Genomic DNA, 25,616 nt, shown 5'->3' on the forward strand with positions numbered 1-25,616 from the left:
GATTTTAATGAAATTTTGTATCAAGACTTCTTTAAGATGTCTTATTGTGGAAAAAATAAAAAAAGTCGAAAAAAAAATCTGGTTGCCATGGAAACTGATTACCCTCATTTTGAGCCATTTTTCATTGGAAAAACATGATTTTTTTCAGATTTTCAGCACTTCATATTGCAAAATACACAAAACTTGCTACAATGAAGCTTATTCTGTTCAAATATATCACACTTTAACTTTATAAAACTAAAGTATTAAAGATTAAAACTAATTTCTAGACATGCAGTGGCATGCATATAAAGTAGTCATTTGGCACTTTTGTCATAAAGCTAAAAAAGTGATTTTTCAGCCTTTTTTAAGAGTCTAACAACAAAAAACTGGACAACAGACCTTATTGAAACTATTTGACAATGAAGTTCCATTAGTTATCATCACAATATTAAAAAATTAGAGAGGTGATATTTTTGGTATTTTTTTTTTTTTTTTTAATTTGAAAATTGCTCTAAATCCTGATATTTGACAAAATCTACATACATGCAGTGATACATAACCGGTATATAACCAAACTGCATAAGAGTAATATTGAGACAAACTTTCCAAAAGAAATCTTATAAACAGCCTTTTGAGAGAAATAAACAACACTTTTTCAGTTTTTATCATTTTATGTGGTTGCCATGGAAACATAATTTGTCTATAAATAGCCTATTTTTAGCATGAAATCAATAGAGATCATATATCGCTTTGCATAAGATTATTAAAATCAACATGACAGTGTGAAATTATTTTAAACATGCATGAATTAAGATAATACATGTAAACAAAAAAATCAGTTCATCAACAACAACCAACTCTCAACCACACCCACCCCTCCCCCTTTTCCCGATTTTACAAAATTCGAATAGGGGCAAGAATTTTACAATATCAGCCCTGTATTGATAATATGGAACATTCAGACCTGGATACCCTATTCTTTTACAGCATCAGACTAATGTATGTGACCTTCTGGCCAAGGACCAATTACCAATGTTGCATTATATAACTCAGTTGTTAACAGGAATTCTGTATTAAATGTTAAGAAAGTTCGCTGTTCAGTTTCAAAATAAAGAGCTTTCTATAACACTATTCTAAATTAATAGGGATTAATTGATGAATCAACAAAAAAAATGTGCTTGTTTTCGAAGTATTATAGCCATTGAAATTTGGCAGGAAAAAGTTCTCTCTTGATTTTTCATAGCTTTAATTATCCTTGACCAGTTTAAGCTCTCAATAACAATGGCTTATAATTTTATATGTAAAAGATTTATGAAAAGAAAAATGGGGTCCATGGGCAAAATTTTTCAAGGCATTCAAATGGATAAAAGCAGAGAATTTCTAAAAAATATAACAAAAATACTAAAATATGACAAGCAAATATCCTTAACCCCTTTAGATTGATTGATTAATAATGGAAAAAAAATATAGAGTTTGATTTTTTGAGTTGCCATTTTGGAATTCTGATTAGCATCAAATTGATAATAATTATTATACAATGATCAAGACCTTGATATTAACATACACACTTAAGTTTGGTTTCAATTCTGACAGAGGTTCTTAACAGGATAAAAATAGCTCTCTTTAATATTGTGTAGAGGCTCTCACAGAGAAATGAACTTATATAACAATATATAACACAATAAATAGAGTTAATTGTCTGAATTGATTTGCTGAGTCAAATTGCTGATGGTTTCCTCCCTGGCTGCGTCAGAACCGGATTCATCAAGCTTCAACTTTCTACATAACCGGGAAAAATAACTGGTAATTTGTTGGACTGAGAGTATTTCACTATAATGGAAACGCCTAGAATCATCTTCATTTTTTTCAAGCAACATTGCTTCAGACACACTGTATGGGTCTTCTTTTCTACCACTTTTTTGTCCTTTATTGAATTTTTCATGAAGATAATCTGTTTGATTTTTATTAAACCTCTTATTTTTTCTTTCGTCTTTCAACGCCCAACCCATGTCCAATTCAGAATCAGATGTTGATAGTTTAGTTGCAGATGGCATGATCATTAGTTGTTTATTCACACTTGATTCAGCAACCTTTTCAAGGTATTTGACTTTGGCTATATCAGAGCTGCAACTAGATTTTTGATCAAATACAAGTGTACATTTTTCTGAATATAAGTGATACGTTAATTCTTCATTGGTTGCAAATGTTTTTGTGCAACCCTCAGTTGAGCAAACCACCACATCTTCTGAATCTGTTTCAGGTATATTCATCTTCTGTTTCAGTTGATGGAAATGTATGTGACCTGAATCTTCTATCACTTGGAGTTGTATTGACTCTACTGAACTTATGTTTGAAATAAGACATTCTAGAAAGAAAAAAAAAAAAAAAACTTTCACTCACATATTCAGACTTGTATGTGCTAATTGGTGATTTAATCTAGTAAATATGCACCAATAAATTTCTTTAAAAACCTGTTTTAATCATACAATAATTCTAATATCATTTGCATATCTATAAATACTTGAATTGGATTGGTCAATTAGAATTTTTCTCTTGGTTTACACTTCGATAAACCATGTTTCCGAAACTACTTTTGTAATCTATGCATGCGCAGTACACATTCTTGCAAGGATATTGGGATTGTCAGCAAGTTGAGATTATAAAACAATTGCATCACAGGTGTTTCTATTGTAATGCATATATAACAAAAAAAAACAAAAAAAATGCCCTAAAGCTTCAAAAATGTATAAAATTAAAATTTTATTACAATTCCGCGAAATTTCATGAAGGATTTGGTAAATTTACGTCATGGCAAAACATGATGTATGTCACACGAATGAAAATTTTCAATTCGGATAAAATCTAATTAAAATGAAGTTTTTGAGGAAGGTGATATTTCATTTTAGATTCTGTTGCATTTTTTGGACATTAATGGTTTTTAGCAAGTCAAGATGGCGGCGTACTCCTTAGTTTCGACATGCCATTGTGCTTTTGATGGTAAATTATAGTAGCTGTCAAACAAATAATTTAAATTAATAATGGTGAATGTTTGACTGAAGAATTAAAAGGATTAAACAAATTTTTTCTAGATGTTATTGATGTGTAAACTGGGTCTCTAACTCACAAACTTACGATATAAGTCCTTTGGGACTTTTATTCAGTTTGTGAGTTAATCGTATAATAAACAATAACTTAATTTTTTTAATCTTTTTAAAAACTACATGTATACAAGTGTTAGCTTTTAGCCCAATTTTGTTCTAAAGTTCATGATGAAGCTGCTGGTCATTATTTTTTAGTAAGTTTTGAATTCAAAAGTTTAGGACAGAGGCACGATTGATAATTCTTCAACAGGTGTAATTTTGGTGTAGAGCAACTGGTGGAAATTAACTTCTATGAAAGATTTAGTCTTATATATATATAATTTAAAATTTCTTTCTTTGAATCTATAACTCAATTGAAGAGCATTATATAGAACTAAATCTTCATCAACCTCTGCATTCACGAAAATTGTCAATTTATAACACATACCTTGGCCAATATTGTATGCCTTCCATACTCTGATTCCATTCCTCTCAAAGGTGAAGTTTGAATAACTTGATATTGATGGAATGACACGGTCCACACTTTTAGGTTTTGCTGTCATATTGTCTACCACTTTTATTCTGTATCTAACTTTCTTCATTGACTTGTCAATGGCCTGAAAAAAACAACAACAATATATTGATTGCTAATTTGGATAATTTTGCATTGATAGTCAATATCTTGTGACCATGAACAATTGAAAGCTTTTGGTTTTAAACTATGAAATTGCTGTCATTTACAAAAATCTAAAACAGAGTTATATTTTTAATCAAAATATTATACACTTTTTATGCCCCATTTATATGCCCCATTTAGGACCATTATGTTTTTACGTTTGTGCGTCCCTTTGTCTGTCCATTCTTTCGTTCTTTCATTCCTCCGTTTGTCCTGCTTCAAGTTAATGTTTTTGGTTACAGTTTTAGGTGAAGTTAGATTTGAGGAAGTTGAATCCAGTAGACTTAAAACTAAAGTCTACTATATAGCTGACTATGCGGTATGGGCTTTGCTCATTGTTGTAGGCCGTACGGTGACCTATAGTTGTTAATTTCTGTGTCATTTTCTCCTGTTGTGGAGAGTTGTCTCATTGGCATTCATACCACATTTTCATTTTTATACATGTATGTTCTATGTAATAATCGTTCTAATTTTTATGCAAAATTATAATTTTGACCCCAATTTCACAGTATAATGAACATAGAAAATGAATGGGGCATCTGTATACACATTCTTGTTTATATATATTTTAGTAGAAAGGAATCAATGATGATTTAAAAAAGCATTTGTAATAGACTTGTTTTAATTTATAATACCATTCTCTCATACAAAAATATCATCATTAGAAAAAAAGCAGTATTGAATGTGTTGACAAAGTAATTTCAAGTAACTCACCTACATGACCTAGTCCATTAGGAATAAAATCAAAAGTATTTGGGATAAGTCTAGTTTTGAATTTTGAAATTACTTCTGATTAATGTAGAGCAGTGTAATGATGTTGCCAAATTAAATACAGTTTTTAAAAGTGTTATTCTTGTTAATATTATTTTGTTGAATTTAACACCAAATCTAATCACCTACATCACTTTAATGATGTTTTATAGGTACATAAATGTATCATACATGAAAAGAAAAGTTCTTACCTCTTTCATGTGATTGGCAGTTACAACATCATTTCCTTGGTTGATGTATCTTCTTATTGCTGATTTAACAGTTGCTGCTGTCCTATCACAGGGGCCTTTGCCATTCTGTGCCTCACAAAAGTTGTAGGTTTGTACACTGCCCAATTTAAAGAGTTGTGCCATCATTTCCGAGGATTTGTAACAGGCAGCATTGTCAGACCAAAGATGAAACTTTGTGCTCTGGTTATCATCTTGGATTGATGTGATGACACCCTGTATTATGCCACTGGTAGTGTGACTATCCTGTGAGGTCTGGTTTGAAAATATATGGATGAATCCAAGAGAGTGTAGAGAATTATCAATTTTCTTAAATGCTATTGACAAATGCCATGGAATCCCCCTCTTTGCAAACCAGTCACACTGACTTTCTCTAAATTTTCTGGGCAAAAATTTCATAGCCCAATCGCAAACTATGAAGACTTCATTTTCCTTCATTTGTTCAAATGTGTCATTTTTGGCTTGGTCTTGTATTTGACACCTAACAAGATGTTTCTTCAAGTTAATGATACTTTGTGCTGCCTGGTTGATTTTAAATCTCATATCATTTGCTGCATCCTCATGTTCTGTAGTGTTGGTTACTATTTTTGTCATCGCTGTTATGATTTCTTTCAGCTGCTCACATGACTCACAAATATGTGTATGCGAATGATTGCATTCAGATTTAAAATTTTCATCTTTGGGATCGCTTCCTCCATATGTAAGACAATGGTCTGCAACTTGGCATGACTGAGCAACATGGACCTGAAATTAAAACAGCAATATATAGTATATAGATATACCATGCTTTCTAAAAAAAATATCTTCCATTTACAAGTATTTGGTATTTTACTTTTTACTGTTTTTGGAATTTACATTATTAAATCTTGTTTTAATGTCCGGACATCACTCACAAGTCAAGTTTAGTGTTGCATGGAATTTAACACCAAGAGGTTGACATTATATGCAATAATTGTAGTTTGTTATATCATTCATACAAACTTACAGGAAAGTGTCATTTTTTTTCTTATTTTATTTTTCCTTATTTTATCTAGGCTTATAGACTTCATTGACCTAGGACTATATATAGTATTGCTACTTTTTATTTAAAAAAATAATTGTATCAATACCTTCTATTTTAAATAAAGAACAGTGTTTTACTGGACCCTACCCATCACAGTGCAAAGGGCAATAACTCCTAAAACAAATAGGGTATTACAATCAAATAAAAATAAAGTGTTGAGATTTCCTTGATAGCTACAATGTAGATGTAGATGGATGGACAGATAGATGCATAACAATACACTGTTCCTACATAGATGCGCATATAATAAATTTTAAAATTGTGTTTTACTGTCAGACGAAATGAAAATAGAAAGGAAAAACTGCATGTATATATATTCAGAGTACTAAATATTCACACATACCCTAAAATCTGCCTTCATGTATCTTCTTGACTGCACCAACAGTTTGTTGATATCACTGAATTCAGTTTGAGTCATCAGATCAAGACTGTGTAATTCTTTAGCTACAGCCTCTAGGGTAGCAAAAGCCCTCCCAACTTCAGCCACAAAATAGTCAACACCTTCAAAGCTTTGTCGGATGGTAGCTGTACATTCTGATAAAATTTTGTACATTGTACTTTCACCTGCAATAAAGAAGTATAATTAATATTCATATTCATACAGCTGAGTTTGATTTTAAAACCACATTTTCAACAAAACAAAGTTCTGTAACTCTATGATAACACTAGAAAAAGTCATTTAAATTGAGGTGGGATCTTATAATGAATATGACTCTATCATTCAGTTAATATACTTTTTTGTGAAAGCAATCTTGGTTTATTTTTGGAAATGGTAAAACAATTTTTTTTTTCATAAACAAAGTACTGTAACTTCATTATGAACTCTTGGACAAAAAAAGAGAAAATCATAATACATTTATGTATACCAAATAACTTTTACCTATCAGTGACTAGTGGTTTCCCCATAAACTATCCTAATCACAAATTAATACATGTAATATAAGGAAAAGTTTTAAAATCGATAGACCTTGACTAGCATATCTAAGTCTTTCTTTTTTTAATACATCAAGGTAAGACAAATAACAAAAAAAAAAGGATTTTTTGTAACAAGTATGCAATATTATATAAGATAAAATTGAGAATGGAAATGGGGAATGTGTCAAAGAGACAACAACCCGACCATAGAATAGACAACAGCAGAAGGAAGAGGCTACTTGAAACTTCTTGATTTTATTCTTACCTAATGGGATAATAGTGTTTTCTTCACAATATAGTTTATACTGTTGAATGATATCTGATGAGCCCATGCATCGAATCAGGTTTGGCACATTTTGAACTGTTCCATCAGATAATTTCAATTTCTTTTCACCATATGGTAGATCTCTGATAATATGTGGTGATGTTATGAATTCTAAGAAGCTGTCCAATTTCATTGGATCCATTTTTTGTCTGTGTGTTTCTGCTTGTGGTACAGGCAGCCCATAGCCAAATTTCTCTCCATGTTTTTTGGAAGTGTAGTATTTAAACTCTGTTAAGTCAGGGATAAGTTGCAATACTTCTTGGTAGGTCATAAACAATGAAAGCATTGATAATAATTGTCTTCTATGCTGCCAAGATTCTGATTTCTGGTAAAACTCAGCAATTGTTGATAAGGTTGCAAGAGGTTTGATATTTTCTTCAGAAGAGACCTTCGCAGTTGAGTTTGACAGAAAAATCTGCTGTGAGACATCACTAAAATTCTCAGGGAAAAAACATCCTATGACACAGTCAATAATATTTTGTAGTCTATCAACATACAAGTATTGAGATTTCTTGGATAGTTCAAACCAGGACTTTGACGGAAGGCTGGAAATAGTTTTGCTGCCATTAACTTCTAAAAAGCGATTTAAATACTGAAGTGCCTCTTCTCTTTGGTAACTGGCCTGTGATTCCTGTAAAAAAAATGTTCATCATTTAGGTTCATAAAATAAATGTGACAAATTAATGGTCAAATAATACAGTATTCTTTACTCATTGTATTAATATTGATATTCAGTATCAGGTCTGATCTACAAACTCACTATGGTGAATAGTCAAGCAAAAGTCTGTAAAAACTTAAGCTTAGGTTAACAAATTAAATGATGATAAAAAATATCTGTGTTCCCTGTTGTCTACTTGTATATTATTCTTATTGCGTAGGTATATATAGAGAAATTATTCTTCTTATGAAAAGATATAACATACACGGGTAGAGCTAATTTTATATGCAGGGATCTGGAAAAAACAAAGAGAAATTTTATTTTAAGCCCAACATTCAGCAGCTATTTTGATGCATAAACAAGGATGAGTATATGAGCAACACAAAATGTTAATTTTACATAAACATAGAGGTTCTAGATACCCTTAATTTTTTTTAGGCCAACTGTGGTTTAATTTGTATTTTCAGAGTAGAAGATCTTTGTTAAGGTTTCAAAGATAATTCAAGTTGATAACCAACTTGATCAAACACTGCAAAATTTCTAATTTATGGGCAGCAACCCAACAACAGGTTGTCTGATGTGTGGGAAAACTTCTGACATGGCAAATTGAATGTGACTAGAGGAAAAAATTTTGGTCTTAAGTTCCTGAGACAGATGAGACGATAAATATTCATGGGACGGAGGGACGGACTGACAGACAGACAGACAAAAGTAAAAAAAATAAACCCCAACTTAAAAAAAATGACAGAAATTTACAAGTTAGCTAATCATGTGTAAACTCATGTAAGTATTTAGTAAGCAGGAAGTCGTGGAGTGATGAAACTGAAAACACATGGTTACACATCAAACGGTATAGCTGACATATATAAACTCTAAAACCAAATTTCAAAAATCCTTCTTATGTAATTCCTGAGAAAGGAGCGATGAAAAATATTCATAGGACAGAGGGACAGATGGCCAGACAGAGGTAAAAAAGTATACCCCCTTTATTAAAGCGGTGTTATAATGATTCAGCTTAACTGAACAATAAATGATATCATAAAAGAGTTATAAAATTTTATACCTGTGTAGATTGCTGTTCAATTGTTTCTGAATCTGAAAAAATATTACTTCCATCATACACCATTTGACATGTCTCATGGGTCTGTAAGTAAATCATATAAAGATTAAATTCACCACAAGGCACAAGGCAACAGTAAATCTGAGAGGATTACATTTTTTTAACTTGCACATTCTGTTGATGGGCCTTACTGTGAATTTTAGATGAATAACAACAATGCAGTGCTGTTCTTTTGCTTTTTGTGTTTATTTGTTATAGTGTGTCTACTGATTTTTTGTTATGGATGGATACCCTATATCCTTAGTTTTTATACGATCGCAAACAAATTTTTGGGATCTTATAATGGTATGATGTCGTCTTCTGCTTCGTTGTCTGCATCATCCTCTTCGTCTTTGTTGGTTTACGAACAATAACTTTAGTTTGTAAATGATCTCTATGAAATCTAAGAAGGTTCAATATTACAAAAGGAAAGCATTTTTGTAGTTTCTGGACAATAACTTGTGTGTAGGATAATGGATCTCTTTGACATTGTACCATGTACAAGATTCCATATCACAAAAGGAAGGCCTGGATCATGTTAGGAGGTAATTGCTCAATTCATGCAGGAATAGGGTGTAAAACAGGGCCAAAAACAAACATTTTTCGAGTTTCGAGACAATTATTTGTGTTTAAGAGTATGAATCTCTCTGAAATTGTACTTCAAGGTCCCATACTACAAAGGAAAGGCTAGTATTCAGTGTGGGGTTAATTGCTCCAAGTGGGGATTCAATAGTTGGAAGGGGGGTCTAAATTTTTTTGGAAATTTTCAAGAAGAATCTTTAATTGTACAGTATTGCGCAATAGATTTGATAGATCTTGACATTTTTTTTGTGTCAGAAACCTATACTATGTAAAAAATTTGATCACAATCCAAATTTCACCCAACTGTTCAGGGTTTAACATCTGCGGTTGTATCGGGCTGCGCTCAGCAAAGCAATTTATTATATTATATTATAAAACTATAACATGTTAACTACAATCTGTTAAAAAAGATCAAAATGAAAAATAATTATGTTGTTGACACCAGAAATTTGTTTCAGAGGTAATGTGCTCATGATGACTGCAATTATGAAAATAAAATATCAACATATCTATAAAACTATATGCATTCATACATGAAATCTTGATCCAACCAATTTTTATAACAACTATCAAAATGATGAAATTCCAATATTAGACATGTTAAACAGACCGCTTTCATATCTAATATGCCATATACCAAATTTGAATTATTCTATCATAATTGAGCATAAAATCAAATTTCCATAAAGACTATACAAGTTTTGTAGTACTTACAATTCCATCTGTTTGTGTCTCAATTGTATTTTGGCTCTCAATCAAAGTATCCATACAATGTATTGAACTGTCTTTAACCTAAAAATAGAAAGCATACTTGAATACTACAATCAGACAGACAGACAGAGACAGACAGACAGAAAGACAGAGACAGACAGACAGACAGAAATCTGACATGTCTGACAGAAGTTAAGACCCTTTTTACCAAAGATGAAGATTATGCTTCATTAAATGTGTTAAATTATCATATCTGTACTATAAATGAGATTTTTATCAGTATATGACATCTATAAAATCATTCTTACTAGACACATTCAATTTAACATATTTGTATAGATGTAGGAAGATGTGGTGTGAGTGCCATTGAGACAATCCTCCATCCAAATAACAATTTATAAAAGTAAACCATTATAAGTTAATGTACGGCCTTCAACATGTATAGATAAAATGATTGCAAAAAAATGCTAAAATCAAATATAAACTTTTGAAAAATTAAATTTATCCTATATATTTTTGTTGCCAACTGGTCTTATTTTGGTACCTTTGATGAACATTCCTCATATGTATATATATCCTCATCTAGTTCTTTTCTTGTAAATTCTTTTCTGCAGCTAATACAGACAGCTACAAATGTAAAATTAGATAAGTCAAAATATTATAAGTAACATAATCTGCCTGGTGTATGTTTGTAGAATATATATTGTTAACTATAAAGAATATTTTATCTAAAATATTATCTAGCATTGTATTGATATACAGTTGAGCTTAATCACTTTTCAAGTACAGACATGAATTTATTCAAAAACAATAATTTCAAACTTCAAGTTTAAATATTTTTATAAAACACCATCATCATCATCATATATATATGCAAAATGTTTTATAAATTTTGTCATCATGTACATGAAAATTAGACATCATCATCATATATATATATATGCAAAATGTTTGATAAATTTTGTCATCATGTACATGAAAATCAGACTTCTGTTTGAGTAGTTGTGGCAAGTGAGATTTTCATTATTAATTCACTTTGATATTTATAAATCATGTTTCTATACATGCTATAAGTTCAGTCATGTCAGTTATAATTGAATGTAACTTTAGATTTAAACAACACTACTGGCTTATTGACCTGTTAGGTGTTTGGAAGCTATAAAAACTTTGTTAACAGATTTTTTTACTATATTTTTTCATCCATAATCTTGTCCCCGTTTACTTTTTTAATTGTAATTGAAATGTCTAATTGTCTTTCTTGTGTTACTGGGTTTCTGTACCCATTGACCTCTAACATAAGAAATAGTGATAGGGGAGTGATAGTCTTGTCATAGTGTACATTATTTGTTATAGTTTTACTATAGATGCCTGATGACTTTGATATTCTAGGAGGTAAGGGAGAGAGGGTTCAAGGGGATTTGGGAAATAAATGGTCCAACTTTATTAAAAGCAGAAATAATTTCTGCCTAAATATTATTTGAAACTAATTAACTTTCACAATAAAGAAAATAATTTATTGTGATACTTTGACTTCAGGATGAACTTTTAAATCTACAGGCCCAGGGCTCAATTGTGGGACAAATTTAGTTAGATTATGTTGGCCTGTAGAAATGATTTTCATAGGCCCAAAAACAGTTTTACTTGCCTAGGCTGCTGGGCCTTTGTGAAGACTGCATGGATACTTAAACTAAAGAAGAATAAAAATATCTGTTTTCTTAAACTAGAACCTGTCCCCATTGAGAATATCCAAATGTAATTCTAGTCAAATTGGCACCTGGTTAAATCGGCACCTGGTTAAAACGGCCCTTAATTTAGTCATTTCGGCACCTATGTAAAATATATGTGGAATATGCCTATTTTTTCAATAAAATAAATGTGTTATCTGGCAATTATCGACTTTAAAATATCTTTGTGGATTTAAGTATGTTTTTTTGTTGTTGTTCAACTTAATATGTCTTCAAGGTATTGGATATTTGTAAGATACAAAGGCATAGCACCCCTTTAAAAATTGAGTTTTACAATTGGACATCATTATATCCCCCACACCAACCCATATACAAAAGTACATTGACTTACGTGTTCCTACTGGCAGAACAACACCAGTTTTTCTGAATAAAGTTGTTACATCATCAAAGTGAAGACATTTGCTTCTTTTTCTCTTCTTCTCATTGTGGCTTACAACTTCTGACGAATGGGTGTGGTCTATTTCTGGATGTGTACTAATGTGAGATGGTACCAGGCAAAGAAGTCTATTTCTTTTCTTTTCATTTAGTTTAAGAAAGTTATTGAAATGTGACGAACAAATAGAATAGGTATTAGCTAACACATTTTGTGGTAAAATACCAGCTTCAGTAAGCACAATAATAATGTCATCATATGAACATGTTTTTAAATGGAAAAAGTCTTCAGAACATCTGATAAATTCTTTGGATAACGATCCAAACTGGCAGAAAGTCATTTTTCAATCACCCTGAATCATTATTTGTCGATCACAAAGCCTTGAATCTACTATAAAGTTAAGATGATGGTTGTTTTACATCTTGTTGTCTGCTGACATCTTGTTTATTTGTTACCTCATAATAGGAAGAGTTTTTAACAAGGGAGATAACTTTATAGCTATGTTGGAATAAATATTGATGTTAGCACTAGCTGTACTTTATAAACAGCTATATGCACTAAACAAAGATACTTATTTTTATTTATATTATATATTACATTAAAAATAGTACTCTAGTGCAGCATTTGAAAAGAATATTTATTTCAAATCACAAAAACGTCACCATTTTTTTTAACAAATTATATACAAATATAGGGCCAAAGCAATGCATTTAACTTTTTTATTTTAAATATCACCTCTCTATAATTTAACATACGTTGAAAACAATATCTTCAAGATTTATCCCTAAAAAATCCTACAGATCTGTTGTCCAATTTTTTTTTTAATTTGTTTTGAAAATTGCTGAAAATGTTAAATTTGAAAACTAGTGTATTTTCCCAGAGTTCCACAGGCTGGTACAGTAAAACGAAAATATGCACAGCTTTCATTTTTTTTAATTTGTGTAGAACTATAATAATCCTTTCAGGGTATTAACAGTGATAAAATTACAACTACTTCCTTGTTATGTTAAGATAGTTTAAATTTTGGTTTTTTTTCCAGATTTTGAATCGAAAAAAAAAACAGTCTTTTTAAATATGTTGTGTTACCATGGCAACACATATTTTTTTAACATTTTTTTTTATTTGAATATTGTTTTATGCCTATAATGCACCATTCAGCCAAGTTTTGTCTGATTTCATGACATACTATTTCCTTGTCATTTTGGTGCTTACAGAGAATGACTCTTAAAACCATGTACAAACTAGTGTTAAACATATAAAAAGTTTATTATAAAAGTACAAAACTAGTCACTTATAATTCATTTTGGAACAAATATTTTACTTTTTACTGACATCACATTATGATTATAATGATTGTTTTCATCACATTGGTTGTGATGAATGAATTACCGTGATTTCCCAGTGACATAAAAACCAATAATTTCAAATAAATCTACACATTTTACTCCTCTTACATTTACGTCATACAACAACGTGTGTTATCAAGACGTTGTCTATGACAAAGCAACAAAACAACTGAGAATGCGTAGAATTAAGTTCTTTTCATTTTCTACAGTTTTTCCATTACGAAGTTCATGGTCAATGGAAAAAAATAACTGATCCAATAATTACTCACATTCGTCAATTAACGTGTTGTTTTGTTTCTTGTTATTTCGGTATTTGAATTATTGGATTAGTTATTCAATAATCAACATAAGAGAAGTATATTATGTTCGTACATTTTCTGTACTCGTACTTTCTGTTGTGTATAAAAAGGATAAAAGTTTTGCAAAAGAGTTTTTGAAATCTTATATCAACAAAACGTTCTCCTAAATGACACAGGCATTATTCACCCTATTGAAGAAAAAACCCGTAAAGTTCACACCAGAAATGTGGTACAATACAGATATTAGGTATTTAAAGAAGTGCTTGACCTTTTTGCAATTAAAAATTAGTTACCGTTATATATTATGTTTCCCATTAAGAACTCGATATAGAAGATTTTCTGCGAAATGCATATCTGGTGCAGTAGAATTGGTATCCTCAATGTTATTTTATAATATGATAAACCTAAGATGAATACGTTTACTATGTTTTAAAGATTACCGTTATTCCACTATTACATATAGCAATCATTTTAATTCGGTTTAGTGTCTTACAGTCCTAAGTAATAATATGTTTGTTTTTGTATGTAGAAAAAGAACGCAGAACTGCTGCCAAAAACTGATGGACTGTTCAATGAAATGTAACGACGATAGCAATGTCAAGACCATTGCAAAAAGCACTATACCCTTAACCAAATTGGAATCTGGTTCAGATGATAACAAGGAAAGAGAAAATCACAGCAGGAGCAGGTATGTGTTGATATGAACATGCATGTTGTTGACACTTTTGTATTAAAATTATAGCATAATTAAAGATGTATGTCAATTGAAATATATTCAATTAATTTTAAAAAATGTGGCTTATTGATAAAACGAATTACCGGAAAAGATATATTGAATTACTAGATCTTCATTAACAAAAATGAAATAAGAGAAGGGGACTTGAGTTCTAAATCATGTCATTGTGTTTAATATATTTGATATATAAAAATATGAAAGTTATAAAATCATCCTTCATATAGAGAGACAAAATTTAACAAAGGAAGTTTAGTTTCATATTTAAATATACATATGATTGATTTAACTTGTTTTATAGCTAAGTAAATCTCTCACGTGACAGTCATATAGAATTCCATTATATTGACAACAATGTGTGAGCAAAACAAACAGACATAAATGGCCATTTGTCAACTAAGACATAGACACACATTTTCACTCAGTTTAATGTCGTACAATATTACTGTGATATTAGTCTTACTATATTGTCGTCCTAATGTTTAGAAATAAGGAAGAAAGCCGCAGCCAAAATTTGGATGACAGCTTTATCAGCTGTCATGGTATCACTTTCGACCCCGAATATACACCCGTAATCTTCATAAACAACACTGTTAAATCAGGTGACTTGGAAGATACGTTCGATGTTGATAATACCATAACTGAAAACAAAATCAACCGTAGAAGCAAGTATGTAGCAACACTGACATGCATGCCGTTATCGATTATGAAATTCACAAGTGATTTAAAAATCCTCAGATACTAATTCTTTATACCTATACCATTTATACCAATCGAATGTTAAAAATTGGTTTCCTCTCTGACTTTTATGAACAGATGTGGCGTATGGAGTACCAGGATGAAATGTAGAAGATTATTTTTCTGTTGGGCAAATTTAATTAAAAAATCGTTTATATAATTTCAAGGGCATGAAAGGGATATAAATGTATTTCAAAAATACTTTTCTCCCCGTTTTGACCATTTCATTGGGTTTATTCAAAATGATAAATAATAAATGATTCATTGTCAAATGTGCTGGTAAGCACATGGATGGTAGAAATTTATACGTTTTGATGTTGTTACAAATTGTCATTATCTGATTCACCATTTCACATTCTTTTCAAATGCCTTACTGGACTTACCAATTGCTCCAGGAATCTAAAAAAGATTTGAGCGAAAACATCCAATCATAAACATATGTAGAGACTATCAATCGATTCCTCGTAGCACATACTTTATATTCTGTTTTGGATTTAATTTCTATTCTGAAAAACCTTTATTATAGTTGTACTTTAAGGTCAACTGTAAATACAAATACAGTGGTCCAGCTAGGTCGTTTTCACAGGGCGGTCCGTCCTTCCCCGATTGCCGCCCTGTGCCCTTTTTTCAGACGCTCTGTGCCCTTTTTTAGTCTATTCCTTTATTGACTAATACTAATGTTTGCCTTATCTTTTTTGTTGCATCAAATATTTTTTAAACAGGTTCTCGTTTGTGTATCATATTCAATAACGGTTAATCCACTAATTTTGATACATTTGTAAACTTTAAATGTGAATTGAATATTAGTACTAACGACTGAGCGTTATAAATATAGAGACTTGGAGTAGCAATACATGTTGTTTATTTGAAGTTAATATTAATCAAACTATTTGCATGTTCAACATTCAGAACTTGAATGAATTGTTTTTAACCTAATTTTGAAGTTCTATATTTTAATTTATTAACCCATAGCCTTTAAACAAATTTTCGAAGAAAAACATACTTGTAAAATGTGTTCTTAAATTTCAATTGACAATGACAAAGACATTCATTTTAAATCAAATGATAAGTATTTTAATGACAACACGTTATGTTTTATTCTGTTTTTAAGATGTATTAAATTGAAAAATATAATGACCGAAAACAGATTAATCTGGCTTGTGGACCTAAAGAATTATGCAACAGTCTGATTTTGATTTGTTTTAAATGTTTTAAAATTACCAAACAAGTACTAAAGTTAACTTCATACTATCATTAACATTCCCATTATATTAATTTATGTCTATTTATAATTATGTAACATACCCTTTATTGGCCGATGATTAGTTTAATAGAAATTGTATTAGTAGAACAGCTACATGAAATTATACTGCTTTCATTTGAGTGTGTTATACTAAGATATGTGTGAAAATACATATATTGTATATAACTGCATTTTACGTGGTTTCAAAATATGTACTGTACCATGACTTTTCAGTGTTTTGTTTAATGGGCAATGTGAGGTATGTCATCATTTATCGTCCATAGTCGTTGTCCATTGTTCTATGTCGTTGATGTAGTGATCATTGTCAACTTTCCGTCACTTTATAAATATCCTCTCTTAACCTACAGAATCATTTCATTCAAACTGAAAAAAGTTAGATTGATTTACTGAGTATAAAGTGTAAAGGGCTTTTGGTCATTGTTGATCAATTGAAATGGGCACACATGTTGCATTCATTCAGAACATAAAAGAAGAAGGTAAGTAATAAAATGAATAATTTTCCAAGATCTTCAACAAGATGCTATAGCAGTTTACAAATATTCAAATGATCAAATGTTTAACAATATTTATCAAAACACAAAATCCGATAAAAATTTACAATGGTGCAAAACCGAATTTGTCGATAGGGAAATCATTGTTAAACGTCTCCAGCCTTCCATAAATCACCCCAATTGTGAATGCAACTCTGTCTCAGTATCGTACCCTGGTGAAAAGTTAACGGTTTTAAGATCAGACGATAATTCTGATAATTTTGTCCAGAGTTATTTGTCCCCCTTGTGTTGAGAGACAAACATGTCATATCAGGTACCATGTTCGATTTGATTGATTTAGGGTGTTTAACGCCACGTTTAAGCACCAACGACTTCGATAGGAAAACTGACAATATTAGTAAATTACGATTGGAATCAAATGCACCTGACTAGCAGGGTTCGAAATCACTATATCAGTGTTTACTAGCTAGTGAGCACTGTAGCAACTACATAGACCACTCAGTCACTGAGGCCCCTATCCTGTTCGAAAATTTCAAATCGTTCTTTCATGTAACCCCACTGAAGAAAGATCTATGCACTTCTATGATTACTAAAAGTAAATAAGATATAATGTGAATTAGATAATATGTAATGCATCGATTGAGTTATAAAGCGATATCAAATGGGACAGACAGGTGACATTTCTACTTCGAAATGGTAAATTGAGAATAAGATAAGTTAAATAGCATGAAAGGTGGAAATGTTCATTAAAAAAAATCATATGTCTTACTGGTGAAGGATTAAGGCTTTTTGGAGTTGTCTGATTGTTTTTTTTATGTATTTGATTCTTATATATATTATGCAATTATTGATTAATATTCTTTTGATATCGTATTCACCTGTTATATAAGAGGTAAAAATTATTTTTTTCGAAGCGGAGAAGAAAAAAACCTGGTGACAACTGTCGATATAAACCCAATATTGGAAGCTACTTCTGATTCTATATATGCTGATCCATGTGATAAAATCAAATATGGACACGTAAGCGATGAAACAGACATAGACATCAAGTATGTATATCTTATAAAAGCTATCTAACATACATATTTTTTCTTGTGGGATTTTTAAAAATTCATACACTTGGTGTTCTAATTTAACGAGTTCAGTTATCATAATCTTTTCGTTACTGACTGTAAAAAATAAAATACAAACTAAATGAAATGTATTAACAATATAAACTCATAGAAACCTCACTGCATAAGACCACACACAAGAATACACCTGAATAAGTAATGTAAAAAAAATCGATAATGGGATAAATCAATATCGAATTGCCTTTAAATTCATTCGATTCCAAGACACATAAATTAAAGCACAAAGAAAAAAAAGAAACTGTAAAGGTAATGAAAAGATACACAACTTCAACACCAAAAATTGTGAAGTTAACACACTGAATATTAGTTTTTTTCCGATGAACTTTTTGACAAAACAGCACGAGATGTTCTTTGGCTCAAACACCAATGACGACTTACAAAATGTGAGTAGCAGCTGTGATCCCTTAAATATAGATTAGGTGATATATGTATATTCCATTCGCGGATGAAGATGATATATTGCTGCAAAGGTGAGAAACATGGAGTTTGTTAAAGTTTTTACTTACAGATATTACTGCTTTGGTCATATTCGAGGTTAATGTCAAACAATGAGACAGAAGAAGTACAAAATAGCGAAAAAATGTTAATTGTTTAACTTCATATTCCCACAACGTTTTTAACTCGTTTTGCATGTTTTGTTACATTGTGTTGATTCATATTTTTCTTCTTATTTTACAGCGTTTGAGATCTTGTGTCAACGGCATCCACCAACTATATTGCTACAGGATATTACAATGGTATTGCCAAAAAGATTTAAAATTAATTTCGCAACGCATTTATTTGCAGCGTAATTGAGAAGAATATTTCAAGTGTTAACATTATTTCCATTACAGATGAATATCATGTTCCCTTGGATTAGTTTTTTGAGAATTTTAAAAATATATACATGTATCTTGCCTGTTCGAATATTATTTATTCGAGGTAAATTTTAAATTATCGTTTGTCAGCTTGTATTACTATCATGCTACTCCAAGTAATAACAAAATCTCAGGAACATACTGAAGCAATAAATCGAGTAAAAGGCAAACAATTCCCCCCAAAAAGTAATGAATTTGAATTTAATTGATTGAAGTATGACTCTTACAGGTGCTTGACATGTTAAAAATAACATCTTGACTTTAATTTGGTATTAAATGACCAATAAACAATCTTCAAAATCAATAACATGAGCCTACTGTTAACATTTGCTCTTGGTGATGGAGGACCGATATAAATTTAAACCTCCTGTCATTTGTTAAATATGCAAAGAAAATCAAAACCCTGTCAATAAAATGTTATTCCTTTTATATTCATTTGTATTATACATGTTATATTGACTTTTAGTTTAATCCACCATTTTCTACATTTGAAAATGCCTGTACCAAGTCAGGAATATGACAGTTCTTGTCCATTCGTTTTTGATGCGTTTTGTTATTTGATTTTGCCATGTGATTATGGACTTTCCAAATTGATCTTCCTCTAAGTTCAGTATTTTTGTGATTTTACTTTTTAGTTCAACCTGTTTTGTTGTTTTACTTCATTTTTTATCAATGCATGTTATAATCATATTGTTTTCTTTATTTTACCCCACAGTGTTAAATTTAAAACTGAAACAAATGGTATCCCAGTAGAACTTTTAGGAAGATATTAAAATTAATTTTATTGTTAAAATGCGCACGGTACAGTTAAATTGATGCCGTTAATGCTAGTACATCAATCTGTTTATATATTTTTTATTGTGTATTTATTATGATATGTGGAATACCAATTTTTATTGATTGTGTGGGTAATGTTAACAACGAATTTAAATGTGCAATGAAGAAGGAATTTTTCTTTGTGCTAGTATGCATCCTTTTGCAAAACCATGAAATCAACTATCCACGAAAATACTATTTCGCTCAAATCCACAAAATATTGGTTCCCACGAACATACAAAAATCCAAAGTAGTATATCTTTTCCTTTACATCTACCATTAACTGTATTTATTTGTTTTATTTCTATTTGACACTGTAATGGTTTATTTTAAATATGTTTTCATTTCTGTTTTTTAATCATTTATTCTATTATGAGTTCATAATTTATCTGTATTTCTTGTTTTTATTATTTTTAAATAAAATTTTATACAGTTTACATCATTTTTTATCAATGTGTTTTGTTAAATTCTTATTGTCTTTCATTATATCTCAAAGTGTATTATTATACACGTGTTGAGCATAAGACTTTTTTGGGTAATCTGTTAAAAAATATCTACTTCAAACATGAAATTCATCACTTCCTAGTTGGCATTTTACAGTCTCACTTTTTGCTTGCTTGAGACGTCAAGTTGGATATGAGATATGTTATCATATACTTATAGCAAATAACACATACTTTTTACACTATGATAACAGCAATGAATTTACGTGAATTCAATATTTTTTCCAAAATTGTGTTTAGCGGGCTGATATGAAAAAAGTATCCCATGCTCTGATCATTATCACATGATTTTCCGTAACGTTTGCAAACTCGGAAAATTCGTGAAAATCACCTCAATGGTACGTTTTCAGTAAATGATAAATTACAATTAAAGTAGGGTACAAATAAAGTCAACAGTAGTATACCGCTGTTTGAAATTCATAAATCGATAGAGAAAAACAAATCCGAGTTACAAACTGCTGAGGGAAACGCATCAAATATAAGAGAACTACGACACAACAGAAACACAACATTAAAATGAAACACTCACAGAAACGAACCATAATATAACAATGGCCATTTCCCCGACTTTGTATAGGGCATTTTAAGATAAAAATGTTGAGTTGAACCTGGTTGTGTGGTACCATTATTTGGATACTGGAAAGTGTATTGTGTAAAATGAAGAAAAAAAAAAAAAAAAATTATGATAAAATCAATGCTTTTTAAAATGTTTCCAACATAATTTAGAAAGTTACTTTAAAAATGTTGACTTTTCCAACCAATGGTCAATATGTATATTGTTGAAATAGATCATACTGCTGTTTTTCTTCTCTGTTGATGAGTATGATAGAAAGATTTCATATCGGATGAACTACATTTGGGGTCTGACGTCTGTAATTTTTTCACTTTTTGAACTTCTATTTTAGAACCACTTAAAAGGATCGATATACTCATTTGTGATTTTTCTTTTTTTTTAAAGCATATCATAAAAAGATCATAATATGTCATTTTTTTTTTATATCACATGTATTATCAGCCATCGGTCACTTGGAACATAGGTCTGATAATACATGCGATATGAAAAATCTTATGTTATAATCTAATATTATCATATACCTAACGTTGATACGATAGCTTTTGCATATGTGAAACCCATATCAAGAGCACCCGTGCAAAAAACAAACATAACAGTGCATTTTGTGCAAGTTGCTTCTGGCATTTCCGGTATCGTTTGTTTACTTAACCATTGTGGCGTCACATATTTTTTATTATGACGTTAAAATTTTACGGGAATATTTGTGATGCCCAGTAATAGCGATAAGGTGTATTGCCGATTCAGTGGTAAATCTGTTTGTACAGAAACAGCGAGCTGGAAACAGTTGTTTTGGAAAAACAGATGTAAACATGGCTCAATCCAATGATATAGATTTCCAAAATGATGATAGTTTAGTACTTGCTGATATGAGCTACAGGGAGTAACAATGGCCATTAACAGTTATGAATCATCTCATAGTACAACATGTAATTATAATGATTACAAACCTGTAAATACTTCTATGTTTCAAAATGCCTCTATAGAAAATATTACCATAAATACACATGGAGGTAGTATTGCTGTTGTTGGACAATAATAGTGTATTTGTTCGATTCATACTTCAAACCATTTTCAAAGTTTTTTACTGTTTTAGTTATTTCATGTGTTTGTTTTGCCTTACATTAAACAGTTACTGGCTGATATGAAAAAGACTATGTGTTTAAAATCTCTATTTAATATTAAAATGAGAAAAGTAAAAAACATTATCTCTAGCAGTCTTTGGTACTTTTATATATATATATTAACTAAAGTTTTCTATGTTGTGTTTTAAAATAGATATAGGAAGATGTGGTGTGAGTGCCAATGAGACAACTCTCCATACAAATAACAATTTAAAAAGTAAACCATTATAGGTTAAAGTACGGCCTTCAACACGGAGCTTTGGCTCACACCGAACAACAAGCTATAAAGGGCCCCAAAATTACTAGTGTAAAACCATTCAAACGGGAAAACCAACGGTCTAATCTATATAAACAAAACGAGAAACGAGAAACACGTATATATTACATAAACAAACGACAACTACGTTTGTATAGTTAATTTAAAAGTCATTGCAAGTAGTGGTTCTCAAAAAAGAAGATATTTATATGTATCCTATAGGGTCCTATGTTAAACTAAGTACCCCGCTGGTGGCCATCTTGGATGATCGATCGGCTACAAAGTAACAACAATTGGTCAGAACCTCATGAAGAACCTTCATGCTATGTTTGTTTTCATTCCATTTAGTGGTTCTGTTAAAGAAGACATTTGAATGTATCCCATATGGTCCTATGTTAAACTAAGTCCTTCGCTGGCAATCTTGGATGATTGATAGGCTACAAAGTAACATTTGTTTAGCACCTCATAAGGAACATTCATGCTATGTTTGTTTTTATTCCATACAGTGGTTCTCTAAAAGAAGATATTTGTATGTATTTCCTATAGGGTCCTATGTTAAACTAAGTCCCCCGCTGGCGGCCATATTGGATGATGGTTTGGCTTCAAAGTAACAACACTTGGTCAGCACCTTATACGGAACATTCATGCTATGTTTGGTTTCATTTCATTCAGTGGTTCTCTAAAAGAAGATATTTAGTATGTATTTCCCATAATGTCCTATGTTCAACTAATTAAGTCCACCGCTGGTGGCTATTTGGATTGTTTGGTTCCATTCCATTCAGTGGTTCCCTTATAGTGATTAAGATGATAACACAATGTTGACTGCTGTACCCCTATTTTTTACATTTTTACTTATTCATTCTGTTTGTTTTGTTCACGCATCGTTGACAATGTAATGGAATTTGATGCGACTGTCATACAAGTGAGAGGTTTAGCTAGCTATAAAACCAGGTTCAATCCACCATTTTCTACATAAGAAAATATCTGTACCAAGTCAGGAATTTGACAGTTGTTATCCTTTCGTTTTATGTGTTTGGACTTTTGATTTTGGACTTTTCTTTTTGAATTTTCCTCGGAGTTAAGTATTTTTGTGTTTTTACTTTTTTCTCTAGATGTATAAAATGTAAAAAGTTGACGAAGACTACGGGTGCCAAGTGATGAGAAAAGCTTCTCTTCCTTTCGGGCCAGGTGAGGTAAAAAAAAACCTGCTAGACTGGCATGTACATCATAAAATATTTCCATATACAAAATATAGTTGCCTTATTGCATGTAGTTCTAGAAAAAAGACCAAAACCCACAACCCCTATCTTTGACCTCTTAGCCATGAAATGAGGCCAGGGTTACATGCCCCTGCCATGTATACCTTACAATCATTCCATACACCAAATATAATAGACCTATTGCTTACAACATAAGAAAAACGACCAAACTCAAAAACTTAACTATACGACTGAACTTGAAAATGAGATCAAGATCAAATGACAACTACCAGTTGGACATATACACATTTCAATCCTTCCATACACCAAATATACTAGACCTATTGCTTATAGTATGTGAGATATGTACTTGACCACCAAAATTTTACCTTGTTCACTGATCCATGAAATGAGGTTGGGGTCAAGTAAAAGCTAATAATTTCTCTTATTATGAGTGGTATGATAACTATATTTGGTATATACATACCTTGCAAGGTACGTACATACAAAATATAGTTATCATACCACTCATTATAAGAAAAATTTACATGACGAAATCTTAACTTCCGTTTCAAGTAGTCACTGAACCATGAAAATGAAATAAGGACAATGAACATGTGACAGACAGAAACTTCATAACGTAAGGCATCTATATACACAGTATGAAGCCTCCAGGTATTCCACCTTCTTAAATATAAATTTAAAGCTTAAAGAAGTTAGTTAACGCCACCACCGCCAGACCACTATCCCTATGTTGACATTTCTGTGACAAAAGTCTCAGACTTGACATAAATAAGTTAATTTTCAATTTTACCTGTATAAGAATGATTTTTTTTGTTGGTTAAATCAGGCAATCAAAGTATTTACTTTTGTTTCACTTTCAATGTTGACATTCTTTTCTTTTAATAACTGAACATGTATCAATCATGTGTAACCCATCTCTGACTAAGGGGTTAAATTGAAGTTCACATGACATGTATAACTACAGATTCAATGAGGTTCAGTTGCAAGCGAATAATTCATCATCAAGGTTTCTTAGCTTATTTTGATAAAAGTGAACCATACTAGCTGCTAAAAGCAAATCATTATTTCACTATTTTACTTTCATTGATTTAATGATTGAACAAAAAACTGTTCTGTGGTTTCAGAGGAGTTGACATTACAAACTGTTGTAGTGGTATATTAAGGCCAAAATTTTAAGTTCAAAGGGGCATAACTTTTAGAAAAAAAATTGACTCATAATTATTTGAGTTAATTTTAAGTCCAAGGATCATATCTTTGCACAAAATCATCAGAGTGGAATAACATTCAAACTTGAACTGACACTTGTCATGATAAAGCTATATACCTTTTATTGAATTAATGTCTTTTAGAACTATAAAAAAAGGTGTGGAAAACTGAGCAATATTTGAACTTGATATATAACATGTCATGATAAAACGATACACCAAATATCAAATCATTATCTTCAAGCATGAAAAAAAAGTGTGGAAAACTGATTTGCTGGACTGACAGACGAATGGACAGACAGACAGACAGACAATGTGCAAACCTCAAGTCCCCTTTGACATCGTCAGTTGGGACTAAAAAAATAGCATGAAAACTTCCTGTACAAATGCACATCTACATAGTATGTCCTAATTATCTACAAAGTTTCATTAAATTCTATTGTGTGGTTTTAGCAGGAGTTGTGATGATAAGAACAGGACTGACATACTACAAACACAGGTACATACAGACATGACAGACAGTTAGACAGACCGACAGGTCAAAACAGTAAACTGGATGCAACAATTTACATAGGGGAGAATTAAATGGTTACATTATTGCTAACAAAAAACAACATGCAGATATTTGCTTTATTAACCAAACAGTTGACGACTCCTTTCTACAGTATATTTAAACTCCAGAGATTTTTACAGAAAAATTTGAGAAAGCAATCAAGTCCCGTTTTTTTTTATTGTTTTTTTTTATAAAGTCTTGTTGAGTTGTCATTATGAAGGCAGTAAGAATAATGATCTGTTCATAGGATACAATTATTTAGAAGATTTTGTCTACACTTTTTATCAACTTGAAGCA

General features: G+C 31.0%; 2 protein-coding genes across 3 annotated transcripts in view; one reads left to right on the forward strand and one right to left on the reverse strand.

The window, feature by feature from the left end:
* Window positions 1-18,992, forward strand: part of LOC139529038 (immunoglobulin superfamily member 11-like) — a 238,474-nt gene extending 219,482 nt beyond the window's left edge. Inside the window, exons 7-10 of the mRNA XM_071325273.1 lie at window positions 14,382-14,540; window positions 15,072-15,254; window positions 17,993-18,127; window positions 18,890-18,992. Of these exons, the coding sequence (XP_071181374.1) occupies window positions 14,382-14,540; window positions 15,072-15,254; window positions 17,993-18,127; window positions 18,890-18,896 (484 nt within the window). The 3' untranslated portion in view covers window positions 18,897-18,992. The remainder of the gene's footprint in view (window positions 1-14,381; window positions 14,541-15,071; window positions 15,255-17,992; window positions 18,128-18,889) is intronic.
* Window positions 634-12,692, reverse strand: LOC139527046 (uncharacterized). 2 transcript variants are annotated; one of them, XM_071322301.1, is made up of 9 exons: window positions 12,166-12,692; window positions 10,634-10,716; window positions 10,093-10,170; window positions 8,761-8,841; window positions 6,980-7,670; window positions 6,143-6,333; window positions 4,701-5,480; window positions 3,511-3,679; window positions 634-2,347 (listed from the first exon to the last, which is right to left on the reverse strand). In XM_071322301.1, the coding sequence occupies exons 1-9, from the start codon at window positions 12,545-12,547 to the stop codon at window positions 1,674-1,676; spliced, it is 3,129 nt and encodes a 1,042-aa protein (XP_071178402.1). In that variant the 5' UTR covers window positions 12,548-12,692; the 3' UTR covers window positions 634-1,673. The 2 variants fall into 2 exon arrangements, with proteins under 2 accessions (XP_071178402.1, XP_071178401.1); XM_071322300.1 differs by having other exon boundaries at window positions 6,143-6,363.
* Window positions 18,993-25,616: the final 6,624 nt, after the last annotated feature.

Source organism: Mytilus edulis, chromosome 6, assembly GCF_963676685.1.
Source record: "Mytilus edulis chromosome 6, xbMytEdul2.2, whole genome shotgun sequence".
In the NCBI taxonomy this organism is placed as follows: domain Eukaryota; kingdom Metazoa; phylum Mollusca; class Bivalvia; order Mytilida; family Mytilidae; genus Mytilus; species Mytilus edulis.